Source organism: Cryptomeria japonica, chromosome 4 (assembly GCF_030272615.1).
Source record: "Cryptomeria japonica chromosome 4, Sugi_1.0, whole genome shotgun sequence".
NCBI classification, from domain to species: Eukaryota; Viridiplantae; Streptophyta; class Pinopsida; order Cupressales; family Cupressaceae; genus Cryptomeria; species Cryptomeria japonica.
Window position 1 is genome coordinate 667,176,703 of NC_081408.1, and position 26,680 is coordinate 667,203,382.

Consider the following 26,680-nt stretch of genomic DNA (forward strand, 5'->3'; position numbering starts at 1 on the left):
CTCTATGAACTAACTCTTAACCTTTACAAAATGAAGAGCTTGAGCCTTTTATAATGCTCTCAATATTATTCAATGGCTCAGATCAAATTGAGATCAATGGCAGAGATTTTACAATGAAAACCCTAATTAGGGTTTGTTACAACAAACTCAATTTTGGCCAATGAAATAATTGCATTATTTGGAGACATGTCTTCTCTGGAATATTCAACCAATGGATAACCAGGGTAGGTACATCGAAGTTAGTGTCATCTTTGATGAGTCAAGTACATTGAATCTGGACACGCTGAGGTGGACCAATCCGACTGGAGGAGTGATGACTGGGATGCCACCTTGTCTGACACTTGTAACTTGGTAGATGTGCCCCAAAAGTCTAAAAACTTGATCACATCAAGAGCAAAGTGGAGAAAAATGAATTTCGCTCTGGACCCTTTGGAAGGGTCAGGAGTGAAAATCATAATTTTGGACAAGATCCTCACTTTTCAACACTTTCAGTCACTTCCTAAAGTGAACATATCAACCTACTCCCACCATGCCCAAAGAACAAGACTTTCAGTGCCAACAAGGAAGAAAAAAGGGGTCTTCTAAGAATTTCGCTCTGGACCCTTTGGAAGGGTCAGGAGCGAAATTCTAATTTTAGCTCAATTCCTTCACTTTTGGTGATCATAAGCAACTCAGAGCCATGCATAAGGACTTCTTCGACCTCGATCTACACTTGGCTAGACACAAAATTGAGAGGAAAAGATGGATTTTAGGAATTTTGCTTTGGACCCTTTGGAAGGGTTAGGAGCGGAATTCTAAATTTGAGCTAATCTTTCACTTGCTTCCTCCTTTTCATGCCTTGGACAGACTTTGCCAGGCTTCCTTCCATCTTGATCATGCAAATCTACCCTTTAGGTTGACATCTAGCCCAAGAATTTGGTGAAAAATAGGGTTTTACATGAATTTCGCTCTGGACCCTTTGGAAGGGTCAGGAGCGAAAATCATGTTTGGGCTCAAATCCTGACTCCATTTTCACATTTCCTTAAACAAGTGCTTTTACCTTCATTCAAACCTAGAAAAGGGTTAGCTCAGAGCCTGGGTCGAGGTGGAGTGTCTTGTGGAGAAATTCCTCCTGGACCCTTTGGAAGGGTCAGCAGTGAAATCCTCACTTTGGGCTTAATTCACCTCCTTTTCCACTTGACTTTGCCTTAGGCTAGATCCTTGATTCATTCCTTCCATGTCTTAGCCAAATTTGCTCAACCACTCATAGACTTCCTCGAACTCAAACGGGACACAACCACCAAAACTAAGCCTAAGGAAGACCTTGAAAGAAACCCTAACTTGAAGCACCTACTGACTCATCCTAGCTCAAGTAGAGCCTGCTATCCAATGATCCCCCTGACAACACTCATCATGCAAAGGCTAACAGACAAAACCCTAAAAGACCAAGAAAGCAAACCCTAGAAAGCAAAAAGTAGGGGTCCCCATTTGCAATGGGGCGATGTGTGAATACATCACAACAGTAACAAAATTATTTCTACTAAGCTTCTTTTGCAGCAATATTACAATTTTATACTCCAATATTGATATCTTTCAACCCTTGAGGGCTACTTTTAGATCTTTATCGTGCAGCCAATATGTATAATGACGAAAATGAGTGAATTAATGTATTGTGCTAACCTTAACATATGATACGATTCATATATTAGACATATTGCACTTGATAATCCCTAACAATAAGATGCACAAAGTTGTTGACACGCCCTGTCCATGCTGAATTGATGCGTGATCATAAGAGCTCAGAATTCCCTCATGAAGCAAAAACTATGCAAACTCAAAATGAATGAAATGGGCCTTCCACGCTTCCGCTGTGCCAAGACATCTATGAAATAGGAAGAAAAGAAGCTGTCTGGAGATTTCTTAATTAGAGTGGGCTGCAGATCGCCAACCTAGCTTGACAAATCACCTTTATTTTCCATCAATCCACTGTTGTGCTTATCATTTGGATGACTCAAAAAAATGATTTCAGCGCTTTGGATTTACTTCATTAGTTAGTCAACTATTGAAGATGCCATCTGATTACAAATCTTAAGCCAATGCCAGCCAAATAAATTGCAATCTCTATTGATGAAGTGTAGCTTGGAAAGGGAAGCTCTCAGCCTAGAAATGAAGCTTGCGACCTTTGATTTCCACACTGCAATATGTAAAAACACAGCTGCATATGAATAAGACAGCTCTGATACCATGTCAACTTTCAGAGCAGCACACAAAAGATCATAGTTTTTATTCATATATAAAATCATTCAAGATTTACACTTTTATAGGAAGAAGTGTTCCTTGAATTCCTTAAATTGCTCCATGGTATAAAATTATATGAGAGCAATTTAAGGAAGGCTTCTTCCTATGAAAGTGTATATCTCGAATAGTTTTAACTAATACTAGAATTAGGGAGTTGTTAAAACAACTCGTAAGAGACAAATGACAAGTTGAGCACTAACAATAATTTCCAACAATATCATGGACCTAAGCAATCACTTCGGGGTAAATAATGGGTTCTTTTCTTGGGAAGATGTACTGGGTGATCATAACAAGTTTTCGAATTCTATTTATATGCATTTGGTGGTATGATAAAGGGATGATAGATGAAGGGATTAGCATAAAAGCAATTTGTCAGACATGAAGTTGGTGAATCAAGACTAACAAAGCATTGACAAGAGCAGCCTGGGAAATTCAATTCATGTCAAGGGTTTTGAAAAGTTGAATAAATTAATCATAACTACAGACCATTTTGATTCATATCTAGATCCTTTGCATGTTTTGTTGTAAATTTGTAATCTTCTTGTAATGTCCCCTTCTCACTGATGACCTTCCAGTGGTCCATTAGCCTATTCCTGAGACCCGTAGGCTAGGTGGATTGAAAAATGAGGGTCTAGCATTGATGAAACGAGGACTTACTATTTTTAGTAAGTCAGGGAATGACCATTCTGGAGTTACTGTCCTACTGAGCTCTCCATGTTTTGCCTCTGGACGCGATGATCATGCTTTTCTGAGCATTAGTTCTTGACTTACTATTTTTAGTAAGTGGTTGTGTGGCACAATTCTATTTTTGGCAGTAGACAGGGGTTTTGATTCTACAGCAGTTCTGTGGTCGTCCGGGCTCAGGTTCATCCTGATTGTGATAATAATCAGTACGGGAGTCATTTGCGACATAATTAAATATTATTTCCTTATCCTAAGGTTAATATTTAATTAATCTGATTATTGGCTACTAGTTTATTAAATTTGGGATTAATGCCTGTTTTATCCTAAGTTTTGGTGAAATTCATGTGAACTATGGGATGTTGAAATATTTTAGAAGGATATTATTTCACATTGCATCACCATTATTTGCCAAGTGATTAACGTGGGTCTTCTCCCTTTTTGGCATGAGTTTTTGACTTAGGAAAAAGTGGCATGCAAATGCAAGGCGTTGAATTTGGAGGAATTGCATTTGGATTTGAGGAGTGAAGTTATAAATATGAGGCTTGGGCTCCCATTTGGACAGCTTTGAAAATTGCATCGTTATGCTGCCTGTTTGGCTACTGAAAATTTGAGCTTCGAAGTTGGCTTCCTAGCTAAGTCTCAGTTTCGTACTTGCAAGATAGTACTTAGCCGTGTCCTTGTATTCCCATTGCTGATTGGTGAATGAGTTGCAGATTATGGAGTGTTCTATGCTGGATTTGAGTGTTTCTGGTTGCTGGTAGCCGGACTGCTGAAAGTATATTTTGCTCACACCTCTTAACCAGGTGACTCCATCATTCTGGGTATCGGCTCATCCTTCCTTCCTAGCCATGGCGATACAATGTGTGAGTTTTTAGCAGTTTTAAATGAGCAATGAATTTACTAGATAAAATCGAACTTCCCAGGTATAGCGTGGGTTTTTGCACTTGCATTGGGATGTGTGCCAAATGAATAGTGGGTTGTAGTTTGGATTGGATGCTATTGTTAGTGTTATATTGTGGGATTGGGATTGATTTGAATTGATTCGAGTGAAAAATGCGCGAGTTATGAGCATTTTTGTATTTCCATAGGCTGCTAAATTGTACTTTCAGCCTGCAGATTAGTTGTAACAAAATTTTATATTCCTGCTGTAGAAATCTGCAATTACTCTTCTCATCTCATTTCTATTTTGTAAGGTTGTTTCAGTAGTACTAATCATCCCTTCTTGCTGCTCTTAATTGTAAACCCCACTGCATAAGTGGAAGAGGCTGGTTTGCCGCCTTCTAAGTTTTGTAATTCAGTTTTTGTACTCAGTCCTCCCACTGAATAAGTAGTTGAGTGATAAGTTTAATTCAATTGTCCTCCCGCTGAAATATGTAGTAGAGTGATAGTTTAATGTAATGTCCTTCCACTGAAATATGTGGTAGAGTGATTGAATTTCAGTTTCTTATCATTTTCCCTTGGTTGGTTTACCGCCAAGAGTTTGGTTTCTATCCTGTTGGATAAGCAGAAGGGGCTGGCTTGCCGTTCAGACACTGTAATTTCAGTTTAATTATTGTTGCTAACGATCCCCGGAACACCGTATGCTCTCACCCTCCCAAACTGGGCTCTTGGTGAACAAAAGGTGGAAGGGTTCCCTTTCAACAGTTTGGTTGATTTCTGTAACCTTAACGGGTTGTGGTGATTGCTTGTATCTCTTATTGTTAAAAATTCAAAAAACAAATTACTGGGATATTACACTTCTTGTGAAAGGGTACCATGATTGTAAACTATAATCTTTCACAAGTTAGGAAAAATCTGTATTTTTGTGTTCCCAAACAACTTACTTGCGTTTTGTTGTATACTTTGCATGTCCACTAACCACTTGTTTACTCAACTTGTTATTAGGACTATAGTAGATTGCCACCTTACCCAATGTTCCAACTAATATAGACCGCATTAATCCCTTCTAAGCTTGTAACCTATCTCCCACTTATATCATACAAATTCACATCACTCTTACAATTTTTTGTTCATCTTTGACAATAACAGGAATTCGTCCTAGATTGCTAAGCCTAATTACTCTAGCTAGTATACATATTTTTCTTGGTTATTCCTTAGGTTTATTAGAATTTTTTACTACATTTATTGTGGATTAGGTACTGCACATAACATGCATGATATGATTTCAGACCAGTAATAACATCATACGCTCATGAAAAACTTCAATCAATTGTGTTCAATTCTGAGATAAGTCATGTGCAAGTACCAATCTATGATATGTAGCTATCTACATGCAAATACTTTATTTATGAACAGTCCAGATCTAGAAGTACGTTCATACTTATAACTAACTAACCTAGCTTCTACAATTGTGCTCTTTCTGTTTGTTACTGTTTCACTGATACGATAGAGGTGGAAACTTTCATTTTGGTAAAGGAAAGTGGGTATACCACAGTGGATCCTAGATGTATGTTTCAAAAATGAGAACGTGGAGAAATATTCTAAAAAATCTAATTCTAGTTTCTTCTGTTGTATTAAAATACCATTTTGCTTGTAGCTATGAATAATATATTAATGCTTGATATAGATGTTTTTGAATTAAAAAATTAGCATTAAAAGTGCTTAATTCCATACCATTTCTTGGATTTTTAATTTTCAGGTTAAGGAAACTGCTGGAAATGTTGGTGAGGCTGTTAAAGAGCTTCCTGATGCAAATTTGGTGAGGCAAACAATTTTGATCAATAAGGGTTTAATGACAGAAACTTTCTGTTGAAAAGCTTGTATCTTGTACTGCGTTTCAAAACATATAATTACATCATATTGTACTTCGCAAGACAAATCAAAGACCATACTATATTAACACCCAAACTTAGGAGAAAGGGCCAATGTTTAGCTCCAACATAAACAGTGTCAACATTTTTCCATGATAGTCATTTTATTTGAATCTTGAGCAGTTGGGATGCTTTAAAAGTGATCAGCTGTAAAAGATAAATATGTGTGCCTTATATGTTTGTGCCAAAAGGAAGGAAATCCTTGCAGTTTCAACTAGATAGTATTACAAACTGCTGTATGTTGTCATGCATCAATCTCCCAGTCATTCCTTGCTCACATAAATTTCTAAGAAAATTATTGTATTATCTCTTGTTTTTGACATACCCATGTCTTGTTAGTTAGGTCATATTTATTTATCTTATCTTTCCAACTGGCTGTGATCTATAACTAGACATTGACGTACTGGAGACCCAGATTTGAATTCCATTTTCCATGTCCATTGGCATCTAATATGTCACCTTACATCTGCTATCTCTTATTTAATCTTTGAAAATCTTTGGCTTTGTCCTCATTTTCGCACATCATGAATGTGTTGTAGCATAAAAATGGATCATAAATGTAGCTTTTCTTTGCTCAACCAACTTCTTAAAAGAACTTGTTATCTTACATTTCCCTCAGTTCACAAAAGGTGGTTTTGTTTAAAATTTAAAAGATGGATTGCAATTTTTATGATGGTTTTTTTATTTCTTTTTATTTCCAGTGTTTTGGAGGTGCTGAGGTAGTTCCTTCTCCCCATCACCACCTTTAATTTACAGTTCTCTATTCACAACAACATCTACGCTCCCTGGCTCAGCAATCATTAAAAAAAGGAACAAAATAATAAATCGTAAAAATAAAAAATAGGGGTGGTAAGAGATAGCATTTCCAAATAGTTGTTTTTAACTTTTTATAATCATATTCCAATCAAATGATATCTCCATTTTGTATTTGTATTTTTGTGTTTGATTGAATTTCTGATTTCAAATTTCAGTTATCATTTTCCATTGTTCAATGTTCGTTGTTCATTGTCATGTAGATTAATGTTAGTTGAATTTCATATATTTAGAATATTTAATGATTTTTAACACTTATACAATTGAAAACCTATAGAATATTTAATTTTATAATTTTCTTTTATTATACATATTAGTGTTGAGATTTAGATTTTGTGAAAACTCAGATAGCTTGTTATTCAGTGAAACAAAAACAGGAATGCAAAAAAATAATAAATGAAAAACATTTTAAGTGGTTTTAAAAAAAAAATCAAATTAGTTTTCTGTATTTTCAAAAACTTGGTCAACTCTGTGAATCAAGCCTACAGACTGGCTGAGCCTCACCCAGACTTGGATTCACAAGTCCTTGTTGAGAATCAACACTAGGATATATGTATTTTACCTTCTCCCATGATCCCCAGTATTTAGAAATTTCTTTTGACATCCTAGAAATGTTTCCATGCAACTGACATCCAGAATATCTAGGACTACTTTTTCAATCCAAAAATGTGTCCTTATGACTAATCATATTTGATGTTTATTCATACTTCAGGATATATGACTCAAAGTGGATGTCAAATCCAATGATCATGAAAATGTAGGCATTTATCAGTCAAATGCATGAGGTGAGGCTATCCTTTCATAGATTGTCTTGATGTGCGAGGAGACAATTTTGTAAGAAGAGGGACTGGAGTCAAATGTTTGGTAGTCATCAATGAATGCGAGTGACAAGTGCTTAACAAAGCGGTTGTGAGATACCAAGAATATGAGAGGACAGCAGGGTTAAATTAGTGATAGTAGCCTAGGTTGCACCTTCTCATGCAATGGGAAAACAACCATGCAAATGCCAACTAGCTGTACAAAGTAGTAAGATAAATCAATAGGTGAATTGTTTGAATATGGATTCAAAGGGCAGTATGATAAGCTTATTATTATGTCCACCCATCTTACCTTGTCCTTGTGACGAAATTTTTCAAAGGGCAATATAGATAGCTTCTCAAGTATTTCATCTCTAATGAAAACAATTCTAGAAGGCATTAGGATAAGTGTCTCATCAAGCTCATCTATAACATGTTATACGATAAATGATAATTCCTTTATAGATTTGGTTTTTAAGGAATCATGCTAAGAATTAAGCAAAGTATCCACTTGATAATTGAAGGCTAGCATGAATATCCTGTTTGAGGTCTTTTGCAGGATTACCATTTTTTCCCCTATAATGATGGATATGACTAGATGGTTTAAAGCATAGTTAGAAAACTCGGACTCGGCAACCCAAATATTGGACTTGGACTCGGACTCGGAAAAACTCGGGAAAGAACTCGGAAAAAAAGAAAACCGTAGTTTTACAAAAAAAACAAAAAGAAATTAATGTGTTTAGAGAACATAAGAGCCATAATTGAAACATTAAACATGTCATATGATCTCCAAACGTTCAATATTTGAAATTTCATCATTCATACTCATAGTTTCAAACTTTAAAATGTATAACAGCAGCATAAGTTTATAAATGTTTACAAAATTACATATAATGATATGTCCAAATGTGAAAAACAGCAGACTAAACAGCAATAACAAATGACAAAAATGAGGAAAAGTGAAAAAAACACATGTTTTAACTGTCACTGGGCATTCTCAGCAAACAGCAAGAGTCCTTCATTAGGACTCGGGAGTCCCGACATCCAACTCGTGCGAGTCCTTAGAAAAAACTCGGGAGTCTTTGGCTTGGACTCTCTCTCGGACTCGGCTTGCGGCTCGGCCTGCCAATGGACTTGTGAGTCTTGGTGAGTCCACGGCGAGTCCGTAGAGTCTTCCAACTATGGTTTAAAGAACTTGTAGGATATAAATCACAGGTAAAAGAAAATCAAAACCCTCAAATTTTATAGAACTTGACCCGTGCACATTGTAAAATGGGAGAAGATTGAACCCATCATTTGCACAATAAGTTACATATGCTAAAATATTATTACATACCTTACACACATTTAAGAATGGGAGCAGATCAGATAACTTATTTTATTTCCTGATTTTTACTTGATCACAATACAATTATGAATAATTTTCCTAACCATCCTTGTGTTTAAGGAATAAAAAGGAAAAATATTGGGAGAGGTATCAGTGAAGTAACTGAGTTTCCCCTTGAACATTTAGTTCAAGCAATGAGCGGAAGTGCATCAAGTCAAGGATAGCATAAAAATTGATGGCTAAAGAAAATGATAAGAATAAGAGTATCATGGAAAGGTTGCACCATGTGAGATTTCCTATTCAAGCACAACTTATCTTCAATGTTTTCACCACCTATAAAGACTAAAAGGGAATTATTGACATTGAGTAATAGGGAATAGGGTTTGTGAGCAAAGTATTATTGGCCTACGCTCTTTCAAGATGCTTTCCGGTGGGTGCATAAGTGTGTACATTGTCAGCAGTTTGTAGGCAAACCAAAGCTTGCAGCATTACCATCAAAGCCGGTTATTGTTGAAGAGCCTTTCCGACAATGGGGCATTGATTTCATTGGTGTGATCAATCCCTTTTCAAGTGCAGGTCATTCGTATGTCCTTACAGCTACTGATTATTTCACCAAGTGGGTGGAAGCAATACCGGTAAAGAATGCTACTTCTGAGATAGGATGTAGATTCCTCAAGGAGAATATTATTTCCAGGTTTGGTGTTCCATTCAAAATTGTGACTGATAATGCAGCCACCTTTTCTTCCTCTGAAATTTCACAATTTTGCTTTGAATATGGTATCTTGTTAACTCATTCATCCGATTATTATCCTCAAGGTAATGGTCAGGCAGAATCCAGTAACAAGAATTTGGTCACTATTATTCGCAAGCTTGTGGAGGAAAATCAAAGGTCCTGGCATAAGGCTCTTTTTGATGCTTTATGGGCGGACAAAATTACACCCAAAAGGGCTATTGGTATGTCACCATTTCAGCTTCTTTATGGGATCAATGCAAAAATACCCATCACTTTGGAACTTCCTGCTCTCAAGTTGGCTAAAGCAATTGAAGATCAAACTTATGAGAATGCTTTAGACAAAAGGATCTTGTATGTTTCTCAGCTGGAAGAACAAAAAACACAAGTGGTAGACTGAATTGCTCAGCATTAGCAACAAGTCAAAGTTCTTTTTGATAAGAAATCAAAGCAAAGAGGATTCCAAGTTGGTGATCGTGTTTTGCTTTTGGATAAGCGAAGGGAACCGAAAGGTTTACATGGCAAATTTGATTCTCTTTGGCGAGGACCTTTCACTATTCACCGTGTTGTTGGAGAAGATAGTTTTATCTTAGCTTATCAAGATGGTACACCATTTGTGCTGCCTTATAATGGTCAGCATTTGAAGCATTACTTTGAATGAGGATTCGAGGTAATTTCTTGTACATAATGTCTTTTTCTTGTTTGTTTTTCGCCTTTGTTTGTTTGTTTTTGTTTTGTTTGACTCTGTGACCCAATGGATAAGAGGAAGGCACTTAGAGTTTTGGATTCTTTTCTTTCGCAATCTTGAAGGATAAACGAAAGAATTCCCCAGTTAGAGCCAGTTGTTGTCCTCATTTTTGTTTCCAAAAATGAAGGACCACTACATGAAATTTTTGTGAAAAAATGAAAATTTTTACTCTACGGCATGCTTCCCGAGGTAGAATTTCGACTAATCCTTGGACTGGCTTAATCCTTAGTCTATCCTCGAATTGCGTTTCGAATTTCGTCGAATTCTGGGTTCGTTTGCTATGTCTTTCCTTCAATTTCGGGTTTTAAAATCTCGACTGCAGGTGGAGAATTTTCTTGAAACTGCAAGTTTTAATGATATTCATTGTTTTGGTCTTTGTAGGGGAATTTTTGGCTTATTACATGTGCACTTTTATTTAAAAGATGTTACTTGTAATTTTTTTTAAATTTCCCTTTTATTGTAGTTATCTTTTTTATTGTTTTTGGTCTTGTTTAGTTGAAATAGGGATTTTTTGGCTCAATTACAAGTAAACTTGCAGTTTGGTCAAAAAACCCCTACTTTAATGGTTTTTACATGTAATAGGGATTCTAAATTCCCATTACATATGTGCAAGCCTTTCTAACTTGTTGTAGGGATTTTATTTCCCTTTTACAAGTAATTAAAACTTGCATTTCTCTCCAAAAAACCCGATTTTATGCATAAAGTGCATTTTTGACATTTTTAAAACTTGCTATTTGGTTCAAAAAACCCGAATTTGCCTTGTAAGTGAAAAAGTCAAAAATAAAACTTGCTATTTGGCTCAAAAAACCCGATTTTGGCCTAGTGAGTGAAAAAGTGAATTTTAGAACTTGTCATTTGTTCTAAAAAACCCGATTTTCATTCCCTTATGCATTTCGAACTTGTTCTTCTCTCCAAAAAACCCGATTTTCAGTTGGAAGTGAATTTGTTGAAGTTTTCAATTGATTTTTGTGGAGATCTTCAAGGAAGGAGAGGCATTTTGGTTTCTACCCTATTCTTGTGCATTTGGAACCACTTGTCATGCCATTTGGGGGTTGTATTGACTGGTTTTTCGCCCTAAATCAGCAATCACGTTTTTCTTTAATGCCACATTTTGGTTGATCAAACCTCCAACAAGCTGCAATCTCCTAAATTGATTTGACCTCTCTCACCTAGGCATGGAGTTTGGGAGGAGTTTCGAGCTATTTAATGACGCCATTGAAGATGCTTTTGGTGGCCATGTTTTTCTCCACGTGTTTCCTTTGGCTGCGTTTTGCAAGGATTTAACACCATATCTTCTTCTCCTCCTTAGGCGTTTTGCTACAACTCTCTTAGGTATGCTCTCTCATTGGCATTTTGGCCCTTCAAATTTGGGATTGCTGCCACGTTTTTCAGTTTGGACCATTTTTGCAAAAACGTGATAAGGGTTTGGCATTACGGATTGCTTCTATTTATTGGTTTTTCTTCTTCTATCCAAAGATTGTTGCATATTTGGAGAAGCTTTTTCAGTTTCAAGAAAGGTATGTTCTCTTTCCTTTCTTTCCTTCATTTTGTTATTTTCTTGCTTTCTTGGTTTTCTTTCTTAGTTGCATTTTTGGATATATGTTGTTCTTCCCCAAAAATCGGTTTTTGTGAGAGAAATCTTCCCCTTAGTATGCAATTTTCGAATTGCATTGTTCTTCCCAAAATTCCCTCTTTACTTGTATTCGGGATTTTTAATACCGATTAAAAATTCGCTGGAAATTCTTATTCTTCCCCTACGGTTAAGGAATTTAACCATTTTTGGTTAAAATTCTAAGTTGAAAAGTGTGAAATACCTCTCCCTTTCAAATTTGGGTTTTAAAAACCGGATTACATGTTGAAGAGTTCTTCCCATTTTCATGAAAATGACTTTCCTGGATTTTCCCATTTCTATCCATTCATATTTACCATATCCGTACTTTTCATTTCCGTCATTTTCTGCAAGTCAAAATCTCATTTTTCTTCCATTTCTCCGTTTGCAAATTTACAAGTATACGTGCATTCGGGTTTTAAAACCCCGATTGCATGTGTATTCTTTCCAACTTGTATACTCGCGAAAATTTCTCCAAGATCCAAAATTGGTCAAAGTCAAGATTTTCCCATTTCAACATATTTCCCCTCGTCCTCTCACAAAATCGTGAAATTCAAGAAATGAAGTTTTTCCCATTCGGAGAAGGAAGAAAGATATTTGCAGTTGACTATGATGTTGCTTTAACTCTTTTAAGTCTTCATCATAGTATTCCACGTTCACAATCAATGTCAGATTTGCCGGCATATCCAACTCCAAAGAAGATGAAATACAAGTATGACAAATATCAGAACGAGATTGCACCTTCCCAGGTTTCTTCGCCTTTGGATTGCATCAGAGACATGGAAATATGGCACGTTGATATGTCAGAATTCGTCAAAAGGGTAGAAGATCCACAGGATAATAACTTGTAGCGGTTGTTGGACAGCCATATGCACCATGCATCTTCTTTCCCGGTGGCTGCCCTAGAACCTGAATTTGTTCTTGCTTGTGCCCATCATTTTGACAAAGAGTCAAGAGTCATCAAAAATGATGATGGCAAAGCTATAATTCATCTTGATGCAGATATGATCGAGAAGGTCTTCAAAATACCTCTTGCACCTGTTTATATGGAAATCTCCAAAGAAAGTGCAACAGAGTATTATGTGTAGAGGGAAAAAGATTGTAAGCGACACATCAATAGGTGGATCCAAGAGCCACGAGCTTCCTTCTCAAGGTGGGCGAAGTTGTACCACTGTGATTTCAAATGGGAGATAGGAGACACCATAACCCTCCTCAGCAGGATGATGGGCCTTGAGCATTCCAACGTCTTTGAGCCATGGATGTACAAGTTCATCATGTTCATATGGTAGTCTCATCACATTTCATGGGGAGAAGTCATTAGCGATGCCTTGTGCGAACAACTTGCAGCAGTTCCTGCCACCATGACCTTCTTCATGAATTCATATTTGGTATACTTAGCAGCATCACTTAGACACTTTCCAGGTCTTTCTAGACACTTTCTAGGTCTTTCTACCTAGGGTGATCGCTCACTTATACCAGTTTGGGAGTATTATGACCAGTCGCCATTGAGACCCAGTAGACTGCATTTCCGAAGAGTCCAAGATGCATTCTTTGGATATTTCATGTGTCTATTTCATAGAAATCTCAGGAACAAGAGAGTATCAAATGAGGCAAGGGATAAGGTGTGCGAGTATGGATGTTTGTTTCTACAGTTTCCCACCTTCACCTATATGAGGATCGGATGCTATGATGGTCAACCATACATGCTTCCCAGATACCCACTTGATAAGATCATTCTTATGGAGTTAGGAAGACAGATCATGGCTGTTCACACTTTTCAGTCTGCTACGCACAAGGTTGGAATAGGGATCTCTACCACAAACCCATTGAAAATCAGTCGGTATTCCCTTGTCACATCTGTGAAGGCTAAGGCCATGGAGACTGAATTGCAGGAAATCAAGCTCAAAAACCTAGAGCTGATTTTGATTATAGGGGTATGAAGGAGACGATCAAGAAATCCTTTGTGTGCATGTTCATCGCATTGAAGACATTCGGGTAGATCTCCACACAGAAGTCGAAGTTCTGAAGATGGATTACTGCAGGCTCACTGTTGAGCAAATTGTTGATTTGAACTTGGTGGATATCCCACAAGGGATGATTGATGATGGCATATACTTGATCCTGAATACATTTCACAGAGGGTTGAGGAAGCTCCACTTCCTTTGATCCAATGGTTGCACAAAGAGTGCGTATCCATCCTTCACAGATTTCAGCCTATCTTGGCCAACACCAATGCATGGCTGAAAAGTAATGTTGTTAGACTTATAAAAATCAAGATTGGTAAATAAGATGATTCTACGGGGCCTCTTGGATGGAAGTCTGAGATTCAGATTGACAAGAAGGAGGGTGCTTCATCTTCGGGCACAAGGATCAAGTTGCGAGTCAGTCGTGCAGTAGTGCTTCCTCCTGAGGAGACGACAGTTCGTGGGAAGGAAAAATCACGATTCCATGTTCAGGTGATTGATCTGGATAATCCAGAAGAGGGGCAGCAATTTGATGATGCTCCTAAGTCTCCAGTTTCAGACTCGCCTCATGAGATCATTCCTCCAGTTCCCATTGAGACACCACTTTCTCCTCCTGATTTGCAAGTGGATGAGTCTCCTAAGAATGCTATTCCCATTTCAGCATACGAGCCATCTCTTGATCCTCAACAAGACGGTGTGTTGGAAGTTCTTGAGGATATTCGTACTCATATCCAGTTATCAGAAATTGATTCTTCCACTTCTGATTTTGAAGAATTCATGAGGCAATCTTCATGTCCATTGGTAACTGAGCAAACCGTGGTCACTGTCCAAATAGATTTCCCTCCCAGGATGACCATGGTAATTCAAACAGAAACTGCTTCTCCTTTGCCTACAACTGCTATTGGAGGGGAGTTGATGACTTTGCCTCCAAGGCTTAGTTCTTTCACCCCGAAAAGGAAGAAGCAAGAAATCTCACCTGATGCCTTTGACTATTAGCAACTGAAACAGTCCAGATCCAAAGTTGCTAATAAGGCCAAGACTATCTCCAGAGTAACTGTTGACAGTAACAAGATGAAGGTAGCTGAAATTGTGGAGAACCTATTGCAGATAAGCCACTCGATGAAATGTCAGTTGCTGATTATAAGGTTACAAGGATAGAGTTGGGCAAACAAATGCATGAGGTCATGAAACATGATGCTCAGTTTTCTGTTGCTTCATTGGTGCAAAGGTGTGATGAGCTCCTAGCGAAGAAAGACATGCTAGAAGAGGAAAACTGACAGCTTATGGAAGCCATTCATAAAATCACAAAACCTGCTGCTAAAGGGAGTAACTCCATAGGTTCTTCTGGTTCCCAAGAATCGACTTGTGGAGTGGAAAGGGCTACTCAAAAGGTACAAGCACTGGATTCCTGGGTTGATCAGCTTCACGATCTATGTGCACAGGCAATGAAAGACATTTTTTACATGATGTCTAAGTTGGAGACTATTGAGGAGAAACTGGACCAAACTTCTAATACTTTCAAAAAGAATTTGGAAAGTGTTGAAGAAAGTTTGACAATCTGGCGTACCATGCCCCAACAACAGCTAAGTGTTCTACAGGAGCATGCCATCATCTCTTCTAGGGTCATGTACTTGGAATTTGAAGAACTCCTGGAAAACAAGACCCTTGTTCTTAAATCCCTCATTGAGGAGGTCGGTGATGCAAAGAGATTTCGAGGTGAAGTTTACCACGATATTGTCTCACATTGTGAAAGTGCCTCTTGTAACATAGTAAGTCAGGATGGAGAGCTGATTCCAGAGGAGGAAGTTCTTGCTGATTTACAGATGAGGATTCATAATGAATGGAGGAGCGAACAATTCTCGGCCACTTCAATTCAAACATTGATGAAACACCAAGTCTTTCTGCATGAAATCCAGTCTATCCTGGATAAAAACAATTCTGCGCTCCTCCGGTGTCACGACACTATTGTGAAGACCATGGTTGTTTCCAAGAACACCCATGAACCAAATCCTGAGGAACTACAAATGAGCATCCAGAAATTTCAAGGATTTGTGTATTCACAAAATGTAACTTAAGTGTTTTTCAACACTTAGTTGAATTTTCCCTCTTTTGTAATCTTTAGTTGTAATTTAGTTTTGAGAAGTTACATGTAAAAGTATTTTTTGAAAAAAAAAAGTTACACATTACTTGCACTTTTGTAATTACATGTAAAGCAACTACAAGTTGTGTCCGATTAGGACTGTGCAATGACCCCCAATTAATAAATATATCCCGGTACTTAAATTAGTCAAAGACACATTGATCATTGCCAATTAAAATAGTAAATCATAAATTGTTATTTGTAAATAATAATAAAATCATAATTAATAATTATTATTATAAATCAAGTAAATAATAAATAATAAATCATTATTTGCAATGAACAATAAATCATGATTTTCTTAAATAAAGAGTAACTAATAATAACACGAAATAATAAAATAGTAAAAATTAAATATTAAAATATAAATTAAGTTAAATGGTTAAATAATAAAAGTAGTGAATAATAAATAAAAGACATTAATAAATAAACAATCATAATAAATCGAATTATTAAAAAAAATGAATAGAGGAGTATAAACGAATAGCAAAGGATATGCGTAAAAGATTAATTAAACTGAACATATCAAATAAAACCAATATCGTGACATCCAAATGTCACGACCACGAGTCATGGCCGTAGAGGAAGCATCCCACGGTGCATATGGATAACGCATCTGGAAAACACGGAGGGGGAGAGGAGCGGAAGGGTGTGGGAGGTGCGTATATTGCAAGAGGTCGTCAACACTGCCAGCAAGCAGTCACGCGACAAGAGCTCGGGTTTGTATGCCCCGTGTAGCCCCAGCATACAGGCGGATATGTAGGAAGAGAGCTGCCACTTCTATGCCTTGCCATTGGCAGTAAACCAAAGAGAAAGAACCCCCAGTGCGGATGCCCCAGAGCATAGTCACAAGGGAAGGAACAAAGGGTATACGCAATCTCCAAAATCCACAAATAAGTCAACAAGACCAACAGGTAATTTACATATTAATGTGAAGAGCATGGTTACAGTAGCTATGTTGAACACTTCATAGGTATGCAGAGCTAGAATCAATAATACAATCATGATACTATTATTTATGTAATAATTAGCGCCTGCCTATAATCACTGTTACTCACAAGTTTATAATTATAGTTTGCATATAGCATTAAACAAATATAAGCATTCTAAGAGTAATAGAGGGTGATTTCAGGGGCTGTATAGAGTAGCTAGAGGAATTATTACATAGATAGTATACAATAGAATACCGAGAGACCAAGGAGGATCTCGGCAGAGGCATACAATGGGAATATCGAGTTTCTCTTAAGAGAACTCAAAGAGACTAGAGGGCATTTTTAGAATGTCATGGTTCCAATTCAGGAATCCAGAGGGAGATTCGTAATGAATCTCTTAGAGGCAATATATATATTGTAGAGGTTAACCATATGCATATGTCAAAGATAGGGAAGCTTGGACAGGGGTGGGATCTCCGCCAAGTTTTGAGAGCATTAATGAGTTCACTCATTAATAGAGATCCCATAGAGACTTTAGGCGGATATTACCTGGATTGTCCCAACTGAGAAAGAGTTCTCAAAAGATGGTTGGGTCAATCAAGGTAAAATCAACCTAAGGAATGTTTCCATTTTGTATAGTTAGCAATCAATCAATGAGCATTTAATTGTTGAATATGTAGAATAACATGTCTTTACTACTTGTATAAATAGCATACTTAAATACACATGTTTGCTTATCTTTCATATTTTGGGAGTACTAACGTTTGTTTGTAGGTATTAAGCTTCAAATAGACAACTCCCCACTAGGGACATTACAGTGGTATCAAAACATAATCCTGCCATCCTGTGGAGTTTATGTTAGTCTACCAGAGGAAGAAGAAACCCAACATGAACGAATTCGCCAATGAGATGAGATCTTATTTGGAACAAACAAATCACACCCTGATTAAGGAGATGAAAGAATCCAATCAGGCCCTCCTACAAGCTTTGAAATCTATGGGGAACTCAACCAATAAAGGGCATACTACCGATAAAAGGGATATTAGCTCTAATCATTCAGAGAATAATAATGAATGCTCAACGTCCAGGATGCCTCAACCCCAATTCTTACCTCATGATGAACCATCTCGGGAAGAGGAGGGAGTAGAACAACACAGAACTAGCACTGAGGACATTGCAAAAGCATATGCCGATCTAGACCCTCATATCAGGGAAGTGGTATCCTTTAGAGATTTCTACGAGGACAAGCATAGGGAAGCACCCCGGAAGCATAAAAATAAAGAACTCCAACACAAAGTGAATAAAGTATCCCTTCCCAATTTTGACGGATCAGGGAAACTCACAGCCCATGCATGGTTACAAAAGTTGAATAACTATTTCACTCTAAGCCCCATAACAGAAGAGAACGCCCTCCAATTTGCGATTCTCCATCTAGAAGGAGCAGCTCATGAATGGTGGCATGATGGACTTGTTTCCCTAGGTCATCAAAGTATTAACTCCTATGGGGAATTCTCTCAAAAACTTTACAACAGATTTGACAAAAAAGACTACGAATGGTATTTGCAAGAATTAGTGCTCCTCAAACAAATTGGCACAGTGGATGAATTTATTAGCAAATTCCAAGAATTATCTGTCATGATTCCTGACCTATCCCAGAAGCGGCTAACTCATATGTTTATAGAGGGGCTCAAAGACCTAACCAAAAATGTAGTGAAACCATTCGAACCCCAAAATTTAGCTGAGGCTATCAGGAAGGCAAGGAGGGTTGAGTCTAACCAATCCAAAGAAAAGACAAAGATCTACCCCTCCAAATTATCCTATCGAAGAGATGATTCAAGAAAAAACAATTTAGAGAAACCATGTTATTTATGTATGGAGCCCTGGAGTGCAGGACATAGGTGCCAAAAGAGGGATGAATTAATGAAGAAAAAATTATGTTTCAAATGTAGAGAACCTTGGGAAAGAGGGCATGAATGTAAGAGAGGCAGATTAAACCAAATAGAAGAATTTAGCAAGAGGGCTAAGATCGACGAAACAGAGGGATCACTGGCAGTCATCACTCAGAACATGAATAGACCTTTTCGAATTAAGGGAACTCTTAAAGGACAGAAGGTGGTTGCCTTAGTAGACACAGGCACTTCGCATGATTTCATTAGCCAACACTTGGTGGCAAAAAGAAGAGTAAAAACCCAAAAGTTTTCAGGATTTAAGGTCGCCCTTGCAAATGGATCCATAAATCAATGTACAAAAATAGTCCCTCAAGTAGAAATCACTTTTGAGAAACATACAATCAAAAGAGATTTTTATGTAGCAAACATACAAAATGATGTTATCCTTGGAATGCCATGGATAAATTATTTGGGGTGTTTCGTTATGGATAGCCCTAATTTAGAGATATGTTTTGAGCATGAAGGGAAAGAAGTAATCTTAAAAGGCATGCCGGATGGGTGTCCCAAGCTAGTGTCTTGTAATAAAATTGAACAAATCCTTAGACATGATCAAGGTGAATGGGTAGCTCAATGTATGATACTAGGTAAAAGTCCTTCAGATGAACAGAGAATTCATATAGATGTCCAACCCATCCTTGAAAGATACAAAAAGGTTTTTGGAGATATTCCAACTGGCCTTCCCCCAAAAAGAGGTTTTGAACATTCTATTGAATTAGAAGGAGCAAAACCAGTGATTACCACGCCTTATAGACACCCCCACAAGTTTAAAGAGGAAATTGAGAAAAACCAATAAGGAGCTATTGGAAATGGGTCACATTCAGCCCAGCAGTAGTCCTTTTGCCTCATCAGTGGTGTTAGTCAAGAAGAAAGATGGAACCATGAGAATGTGTATTGATTATAGAGCCTTAAATAAGAAAACCATAAAAAATAGATATCCTATCCCTAGGATCGACGAGCTGATGGATGAACTACATGGAGCTTGTTATTTTTCCAAGATTGATTAAGGTTAGGATACCATCAAATCAGAATGAGGGAGGAAGATGTGCAAAAAACAGCCTTTAGATGTCATTATGGGCATTTCGAATTTTTAGTGCTTCCATTTGGACTTACGAACGCTCCAGCCACCTTTCAATCTTGTATGAATCACACCTTCAGGCAACAATTAAGGAAGTTTCTTCTCATATTTTTTGACGACATTCTCATTTACAGCAAAACATGGGAGGAACATCTCAAACATATTGAGGAAGTTCTGAATATACTAGAGACAAAGTCACTATATGCCAAAATCTCGAAATGTTAGTTTGGCCTTAAGGAAATACTCTACCTAGGGCATAAAATTAATGTAGAAGGGGTAAGTGTGGATGAAGAAAAAATCAGAGCCATCAAGGAAGGGCCTAGTCCCAAAACTCTCACACAACTTATAGGTTTTGTGGGGTTATGCAGTTATTACCGACGATTCGTAAAAGGATTCTCCAAGATAGCGGCCTCGCTCACAGACTTGACCAAAAAGGGAGCTTTTTCATGGGGTGACAGAGCCCAACAAGTCTTTGAACAACTCAAGGAAGCCATGAGTTCATGCCCAGTATTGGCCATTCCTGATTTCTCCATACCATTTGAACTACAGTGTGATGCATCAGGGGAAGGTATCGGGGCTGTTCTTATGCAAAGGAAGCACCCGATAGCCTTCGAAAGTTGCAAGCTCACAGAAATAGAGAAACATTATTCCATCTATGATAAAGAAATGCTGGCCATAATGCATGCCTTAGCAAAGTTTGGACAATACCTGGTATGTGGAAAGTTCCTGGTGAAAACAGACCATAACAGCTTGCGCTTCTTCCTGAGCCAGGGGGACCTAAATGATAGACAACAAAAATGGGTGAGTAGGGTCCAAGCATATGATTTTGATATAGAGTATGTTAAAGGAGTGAATAACGGAGCCGCAGATGCCTTAACCCGATGACCCCACATCAACACTATCACTAAAATTACAAAGGATTGGAAAAAGATATCATAGCAGAATACGCCAAAGACCCCCTGATTGCCGAGATTATGGAAGGGAAGATGCCTAGTGAAGAATTCAGAGTTTGGGATGGTGTTATCCTCTACAAAGGTAGGGTATATTTAACCCCTGAATCTAAAATAAAAGACACCATTCTGAGGGAGTATCATGATAGCCCTCTAGTTGGACACCAAGGGTACTATAAAACATAGAAACATATAAGAGAAAAATACTCATGGAAGGGACTAAAGAACGACGTTTACAAATATGTACGGGAATGCATGACATGTCAACAGAGTAAAACAAAATTATCACATCCGGCAGGACTATTACAACCACTCCCTATCCCAAGCCAGAAATGGGAAAGTATATCTATGGATTTTATAACAGGATTACCCAAAGTTCAGGGGAAAGACAACATTTATGTAGTGGTGGATAGACTCACAAAATATGCTCACTTTTTCCCTACCTCCTCAGAGTTTAAAGCACAACAAATAGCAGAACTATTCTTTAGAGAAGTCTTCCGCCTCCACAGGCTTCCCCAGAACATTGTAAGTGATAGAGATAGTAAATTCCTTAGCAAGTTCTGGCAAGAACTTTTTAGGTTAGCAGGAACAACATTAACACCAAGCACTAGTTATCACCCCCAGACTGACGGGCAGACAGAGATAGTAAATAAATGGATAGAAGGGTACTTAAGGAACTATGTCACGGGCCAACAAACAAGTTGGATTAGATGGTTGCATCTGGGAGAATATTGTTATAATACCACCCACCATTTGTCTATAGGGATGAGTCCATTCAAAGCACTATACAGTTATGAGGCCCCATTTTTTGGAGGATTGAACACCCAAGATAGCAAAGTACCTAGTTCTCAAGAGTTTATCCAAAAGAACATTGACCTCATGAAGGCACTTAGAGACAATTTACATCATGCCCAAAATCAGCAAAAATTCTATTCAGACAAGAAGCTAGTGGAGAGATCATTTGAAATAGGGGATCTAGTCTTCTTGCTGTTGCAGCCATATAAACAAACATCCATCAAAAAGAATGGGACAGAGAAACTCAAACCCCGATTCTATGGACCGTACCGTGTAACACAGAAGGTAGGAGAAGTGGCCTATGTATTAGAGCTTCCCAAAGACAGCCGAATTCACAATGTATTTCATGTATCCAAATTAAAAAGAGTTTTGGGACAAGTGGTACCATGTGAAACATTGCCCCCACTTGACGATGAGGGACAACTTATTCTAGAGCCAGAAGTCATCATTGATACTAGAGAGAAAAAGTTGATGAATCGAACCGTGAAAGAGGTCCTAATCAAATGGAAAGGACTACCCAATGAAGATGGTACTTGGGAGAAGGAAGAGGCTCTTAAAATGCTTGAGGACACGCAAAGTCGGGAGGGAGGGACTGCAATGACCCCCCATTAATAAATATATCCCAGTACTTAAATTTGTTAAAGACACATTGATCATTGTCAATATAAATAGTAAATCATAAATTGTTATTTGTAAATAATAATAAAATCATAAATAATAATTATTATTATAAATCAAGTAAATAATAAATAATAAATCATTATTTGCAATGAACAATAAATCATGATTTTCTTAAATAAAGAGTAACTAATAATAACACGAAATAATAAAAATAGTAAAAATTAAATATTAAAATATAAATTAAGTTAAATGGTTAAATAATAAAAGTAGTGAATGATAAATAAAAGACATTAATAAATAAACAATCATAATAAATCGAATTATTAAAAAAAATGATAGGGAAGCTTGGACAGGGGTGGGATCTCTGCCAAGTTTTGAGAGCATTCACTCATTAATAGAGATCCCATAGAGACCTTAGGTGGATATTACCTGGATTGTCCTAACCGAGAAAGAGTTCTCAATAGAGGGTTGGGTCAATCAAGGTAAAATCAACCTAAGGAATGTTTCCATTTTGTATAGTTAGCAATCAATCAATGAGCATTTAATTGTTGAATATGTAGAATAACATGTCTTTACTACTTGTATAAATAGCATACTTAAATACACATGTTTACTTATCTTTCATATTTTGGGAGTACTAACGTTTGTTTGTAGGTATTAAGCTTCGAATAGACAACTCCCCACTAGGGACATTACAGACTGTAATTGGAATAAGTCTTAGTTAGTTGGAATAACTCTTAGTTAGTTATTGAAGTCTCAGTTAGTTATTGAATGAGTCTTGGTGGTTGAGAGAATCTCTCAAGTTAGTTAGGATCCTCCCACCTTTTTCTCAAGGCTCCTCTTCTATAAATACTTGAGGGGTCTATTTCAATCTTTATCTTTTGGGAAAGCAAGCAAAAATTCTGCCAAATTTACAGCAAGAAGTCTTTGAGCTTATGTATGTGAATTGAAGGTTTTGAAGAATAATAAAGAAGGATTACTCAAGTTTTGAGTCTTTGAGCTACATGTTTGAGTTTGAATCTTTTTATTTCTTCTATGCAAAGTGTTTCTAAAGGAGCTTAGTCCAATCTGATTTGAAGTCTTTGAGCTGCAAGTGGAGAAGATTAATTAAAATAGGAAAATCTCTAGAAAGAGCAGCAAGTCTTTGAGCTTGTGTCTATTCTTGAGGAAAATTATTGTTTGATAAGAAATAGCAGCAACTCTTTGAGCTTGCATTAGTTCTTATCTTTGTGTTGAAAGAATAGATTATTCCAGTCTTGGAGTTGTTGTCTTTTATTTGTCGTAAAAATTAGTATAGCAAAGGGTAGATAGGACTTCCTATAATGAAGTCTTTGAATTTGATATTGCTGTCCCATCCCGAAGGAAGTGACGAGAGTCTTTGAGCTTTCAGGAAACTTCATTTCCTTTCTCTCATTTTACTTGAAAGTGGTTACTGTTGTTCATATTCAATCGCTATCCTTTTCTGTGAAGAGAAAAGGATATTGTCTTTCTTGAAGAAAGAAGGAAGACTGTTGTCCCATCCTGTTTTTATTTCAGTTTTAGTTAGATAGGGGGAGCCTTCCCTTAATTAGGAGAGTTTTTACTCGTGTGCTGTGGTTGAAACCACAATTTTGTATATTTCCCAAAGTGTACAAAATTTTCAACCAACACCACTGCCCTTCGGGAGGACTAACTGACTGCCATAACTCATAATTACCGACGACAACATAACATAATACGACAACATGACATAATGATTATTCCCGGCAACATCATCCCCCGCAAGAAAAGAAGTCGCCTCTGGACAACTTAATACAAAATAGAGATGATGTTCATACATTAAGCAGAATCAAGGTATAGAATTGCAGGAACTGTTGACACCAGTCGAGCCCGGAACTCATACACCTACTGCGTCCTCACCTGAAAACCCTTTTCTGCTACCATCCGATGCTCAAGTGCGGATGTCACCATTATTGCTTCCGCAAGGAGTTCTTTTTTTTCCTTGACATCACAGTCCTCCGGTGCCTAAACCAAAGTTGTCTGCAAAACACGCTTTTCAGTCTCAGCATCCACCAACTGCTACTCAAATGATACTGTCTCCCTAGCCAATTTGTCCTCGATTGCCACCCGTGCTGCCCTCCCAGCATCCAACTCCTGGGTACGTTGAGCTAAGTCTCATGCTACTATTGCCTCCAACCTCGTGGTCAGCTCCTCCTGAGCCCTCTATGCATCCACCATGGCAACCTCACGTCTAGCCGAGACATACTCTGAGTTCCTCAAAGTGTACCATTCATGCCTGGAAGTGGCCACAACCTTCTGGCACAAAGGCTAGGAGACGCCTCAAATCCTCCATCACACTCCCCAAAGGCTGATAACTAAATTGAATAACTCCCTAGTGTCGTACGACTTCGTGTTCCTGCTATGCCTTTCCTTCAAACTCTATTTGTTCGCAACCTCCAAATCCGTCTCCCTCTACGGCTTATGGCTTCCCCGCCAATGCTTAGCTTCAGGCTCCTTTCTCACAGTATGGAACAACCCCAACACTTACTGCAACTTTTCTGATGCCTTCGCCCAACTCAAAAAGTGTATTGTAGCTCAAAAATAAAATGGGGGTCTGGGGGCAGTGCCCCTAGCGGGGTCGAGGGGCAGTGCCCCTTGCAGGGTCTAGGGGCAACGCCCCAGGTGTGCTCCGAGAATGATTTTTCAATCCAGTTGTTTTTTTTTTTTTCTCACATGCCATCACCATCGTTTATCCTTGTCGTGCTGTGGTATTTTTCCTTTCACCCTCTTTTAAACCACTGCCGCCATCGCCATGCTTTTTCAGGCGTCTCGAGCTCGTACAGAGGTTATCTGTATGGTGGAGTGGTTTGTCGGATGGTGGAGTGAACCCGTACGGTGGCTGAGCCGCACGATGACTGGGGGTCACTCGAAAGCTTGGTGTTGTACGGTGGCTGGGAAGGTTGTACGGTGCATGAATACCCGTCGAGTTCTGCCCTAGACCAATGACCTCCGTCGACGGTGGTGTACCGTACGGTGTCCCACCGCACGATATCCCACCACACGGTGGTCGATCGTGGTGGTTCCACCGTACGGTGGACTCCCGTGGTGGTTCCATCGTACGGTGGCCCCCAACGATGGTTTCGCCGTGGCCACCGATTTTTTTTTCTTTTAATTTTTTTTATACTTTCAAATTATTTAAATTTTTTTTTTTCAATTTCCTAATCTAATTGTCTAGAGAGTCTTCGGCTCGGGTCCCGTGTCTTTGGGATCGCCCTTCATCCTTCTCGGTTTGCCTTCCTCGAGAGTCTCCCGCTTTGGTTCCGTGCCTCTTGAGTTGCTTGCTCGGCCTCTCGAGTCCCCTTCCATCCTCTCGGGTCCCCCTCCGGACTCTCGGGTGTCCTCCTGGCCTCTCGGGTCCCCTATGCGCTTCTCGTGGTAGGGTTTCAATTTGGACCTGTTGATGGCAAGTCTATTTTCAATGGCCATCTCACTTTAAATTTCCCAAGTTTTATCTCATTTCGGCCGTTGTACTTCAACACCCATTGGCCTGGATGGAATTTCATACGTCTAAGATGCTTATCATGCCAAAACTTTTGTCGTTGCTGAGCTGCTTCAGTGGCCCATTGGGCCATCATTCTCCGTTCGTCCATCTTATCTAGCACGGATAGTCATTCCTGCAGACTCTCCATGTCTCCTAGTCGGTTCTCAATTGCTATCCGTAGGCTAGGTACCATGAATTCCGCCGGTACAATGGCATCCTGACCGTACATCAATTGAAAGGGTGTCTGCCCTGTTGTCACTTTGTACATGGTCCTGTACGCCCACAGTATGGATAGTAGCTTTTCTTCCTAGTCTTCTTGTTTGACCCTGGATGATTTATAGATTACCGATACCAATATTTTGTTAGTGGCCTCTACCTGGCCGTTGGCCCTGGGATAGTACGAGCTCGACAAAGAATGAAAAATCTTGAACTCCGTCATGAGCAATTTAACCACGTTGTTCACAAAGTGCCCACCTCTATCATTTGTCAATTGAATAGGAATGCCATACCTTGTAATGATTTGTTCATAAATGAACCTTGAAGTACTCAAAGCAGAGTTATTTGGCAGTGCCCGTGCTTCTACCCACTTTGTCAAATATTTAGTGGCCACCACAATGTACCGACACCTTCGTGCATAGCTGGCCTTCAATTGTCCAATGAAATCTAGACCGCATTGCTTGAACAGTTCTTGGGCATGGGAAGGATTTAGGGGCATAAAGTCCCTCTTCAATGGTTTTCCTGCCCTCTGGCAAGTAGCACATCCCACCACCCATTCACGTGCATCATTAGATAGGGTAGGCCACCATAGTCATGCAAGCAATACTTTTTGCACTATGGTGTTTGGTCCCATGTGACCATCTATGGGTCCTTCATGTGCTTCCCTTAGCACTCCTGGAATCTCCTCTTCCATAACACACCTTCGCAATACCTGATCAGGGC

The 26,680-nt window shown here is 38.5% G+C and overlaps 1 protein-coding gene across 1 annotated transcript in view; it reads left to right on the plus strand.

Annotated features, from left to right (window-relative positions):
* Positions 1-26,680, plus strand: part of LOC131061847 (phototropin-2) — a 446,814-nt gene that overhangs the window by 137,412 nt on the left and 282,722 nt on the right. Inside the window, exon 11 of the mRNA XM_057995710.2 lies at positions 5,600-5,659. Within this exon, the coding sequence (XP_057851693.2) occupies positions 5,600-5,659 (60 nt within the window). The remainder of the gene's footprint in view (positions 1-5,599; positions 5,660-26,680) is intronic.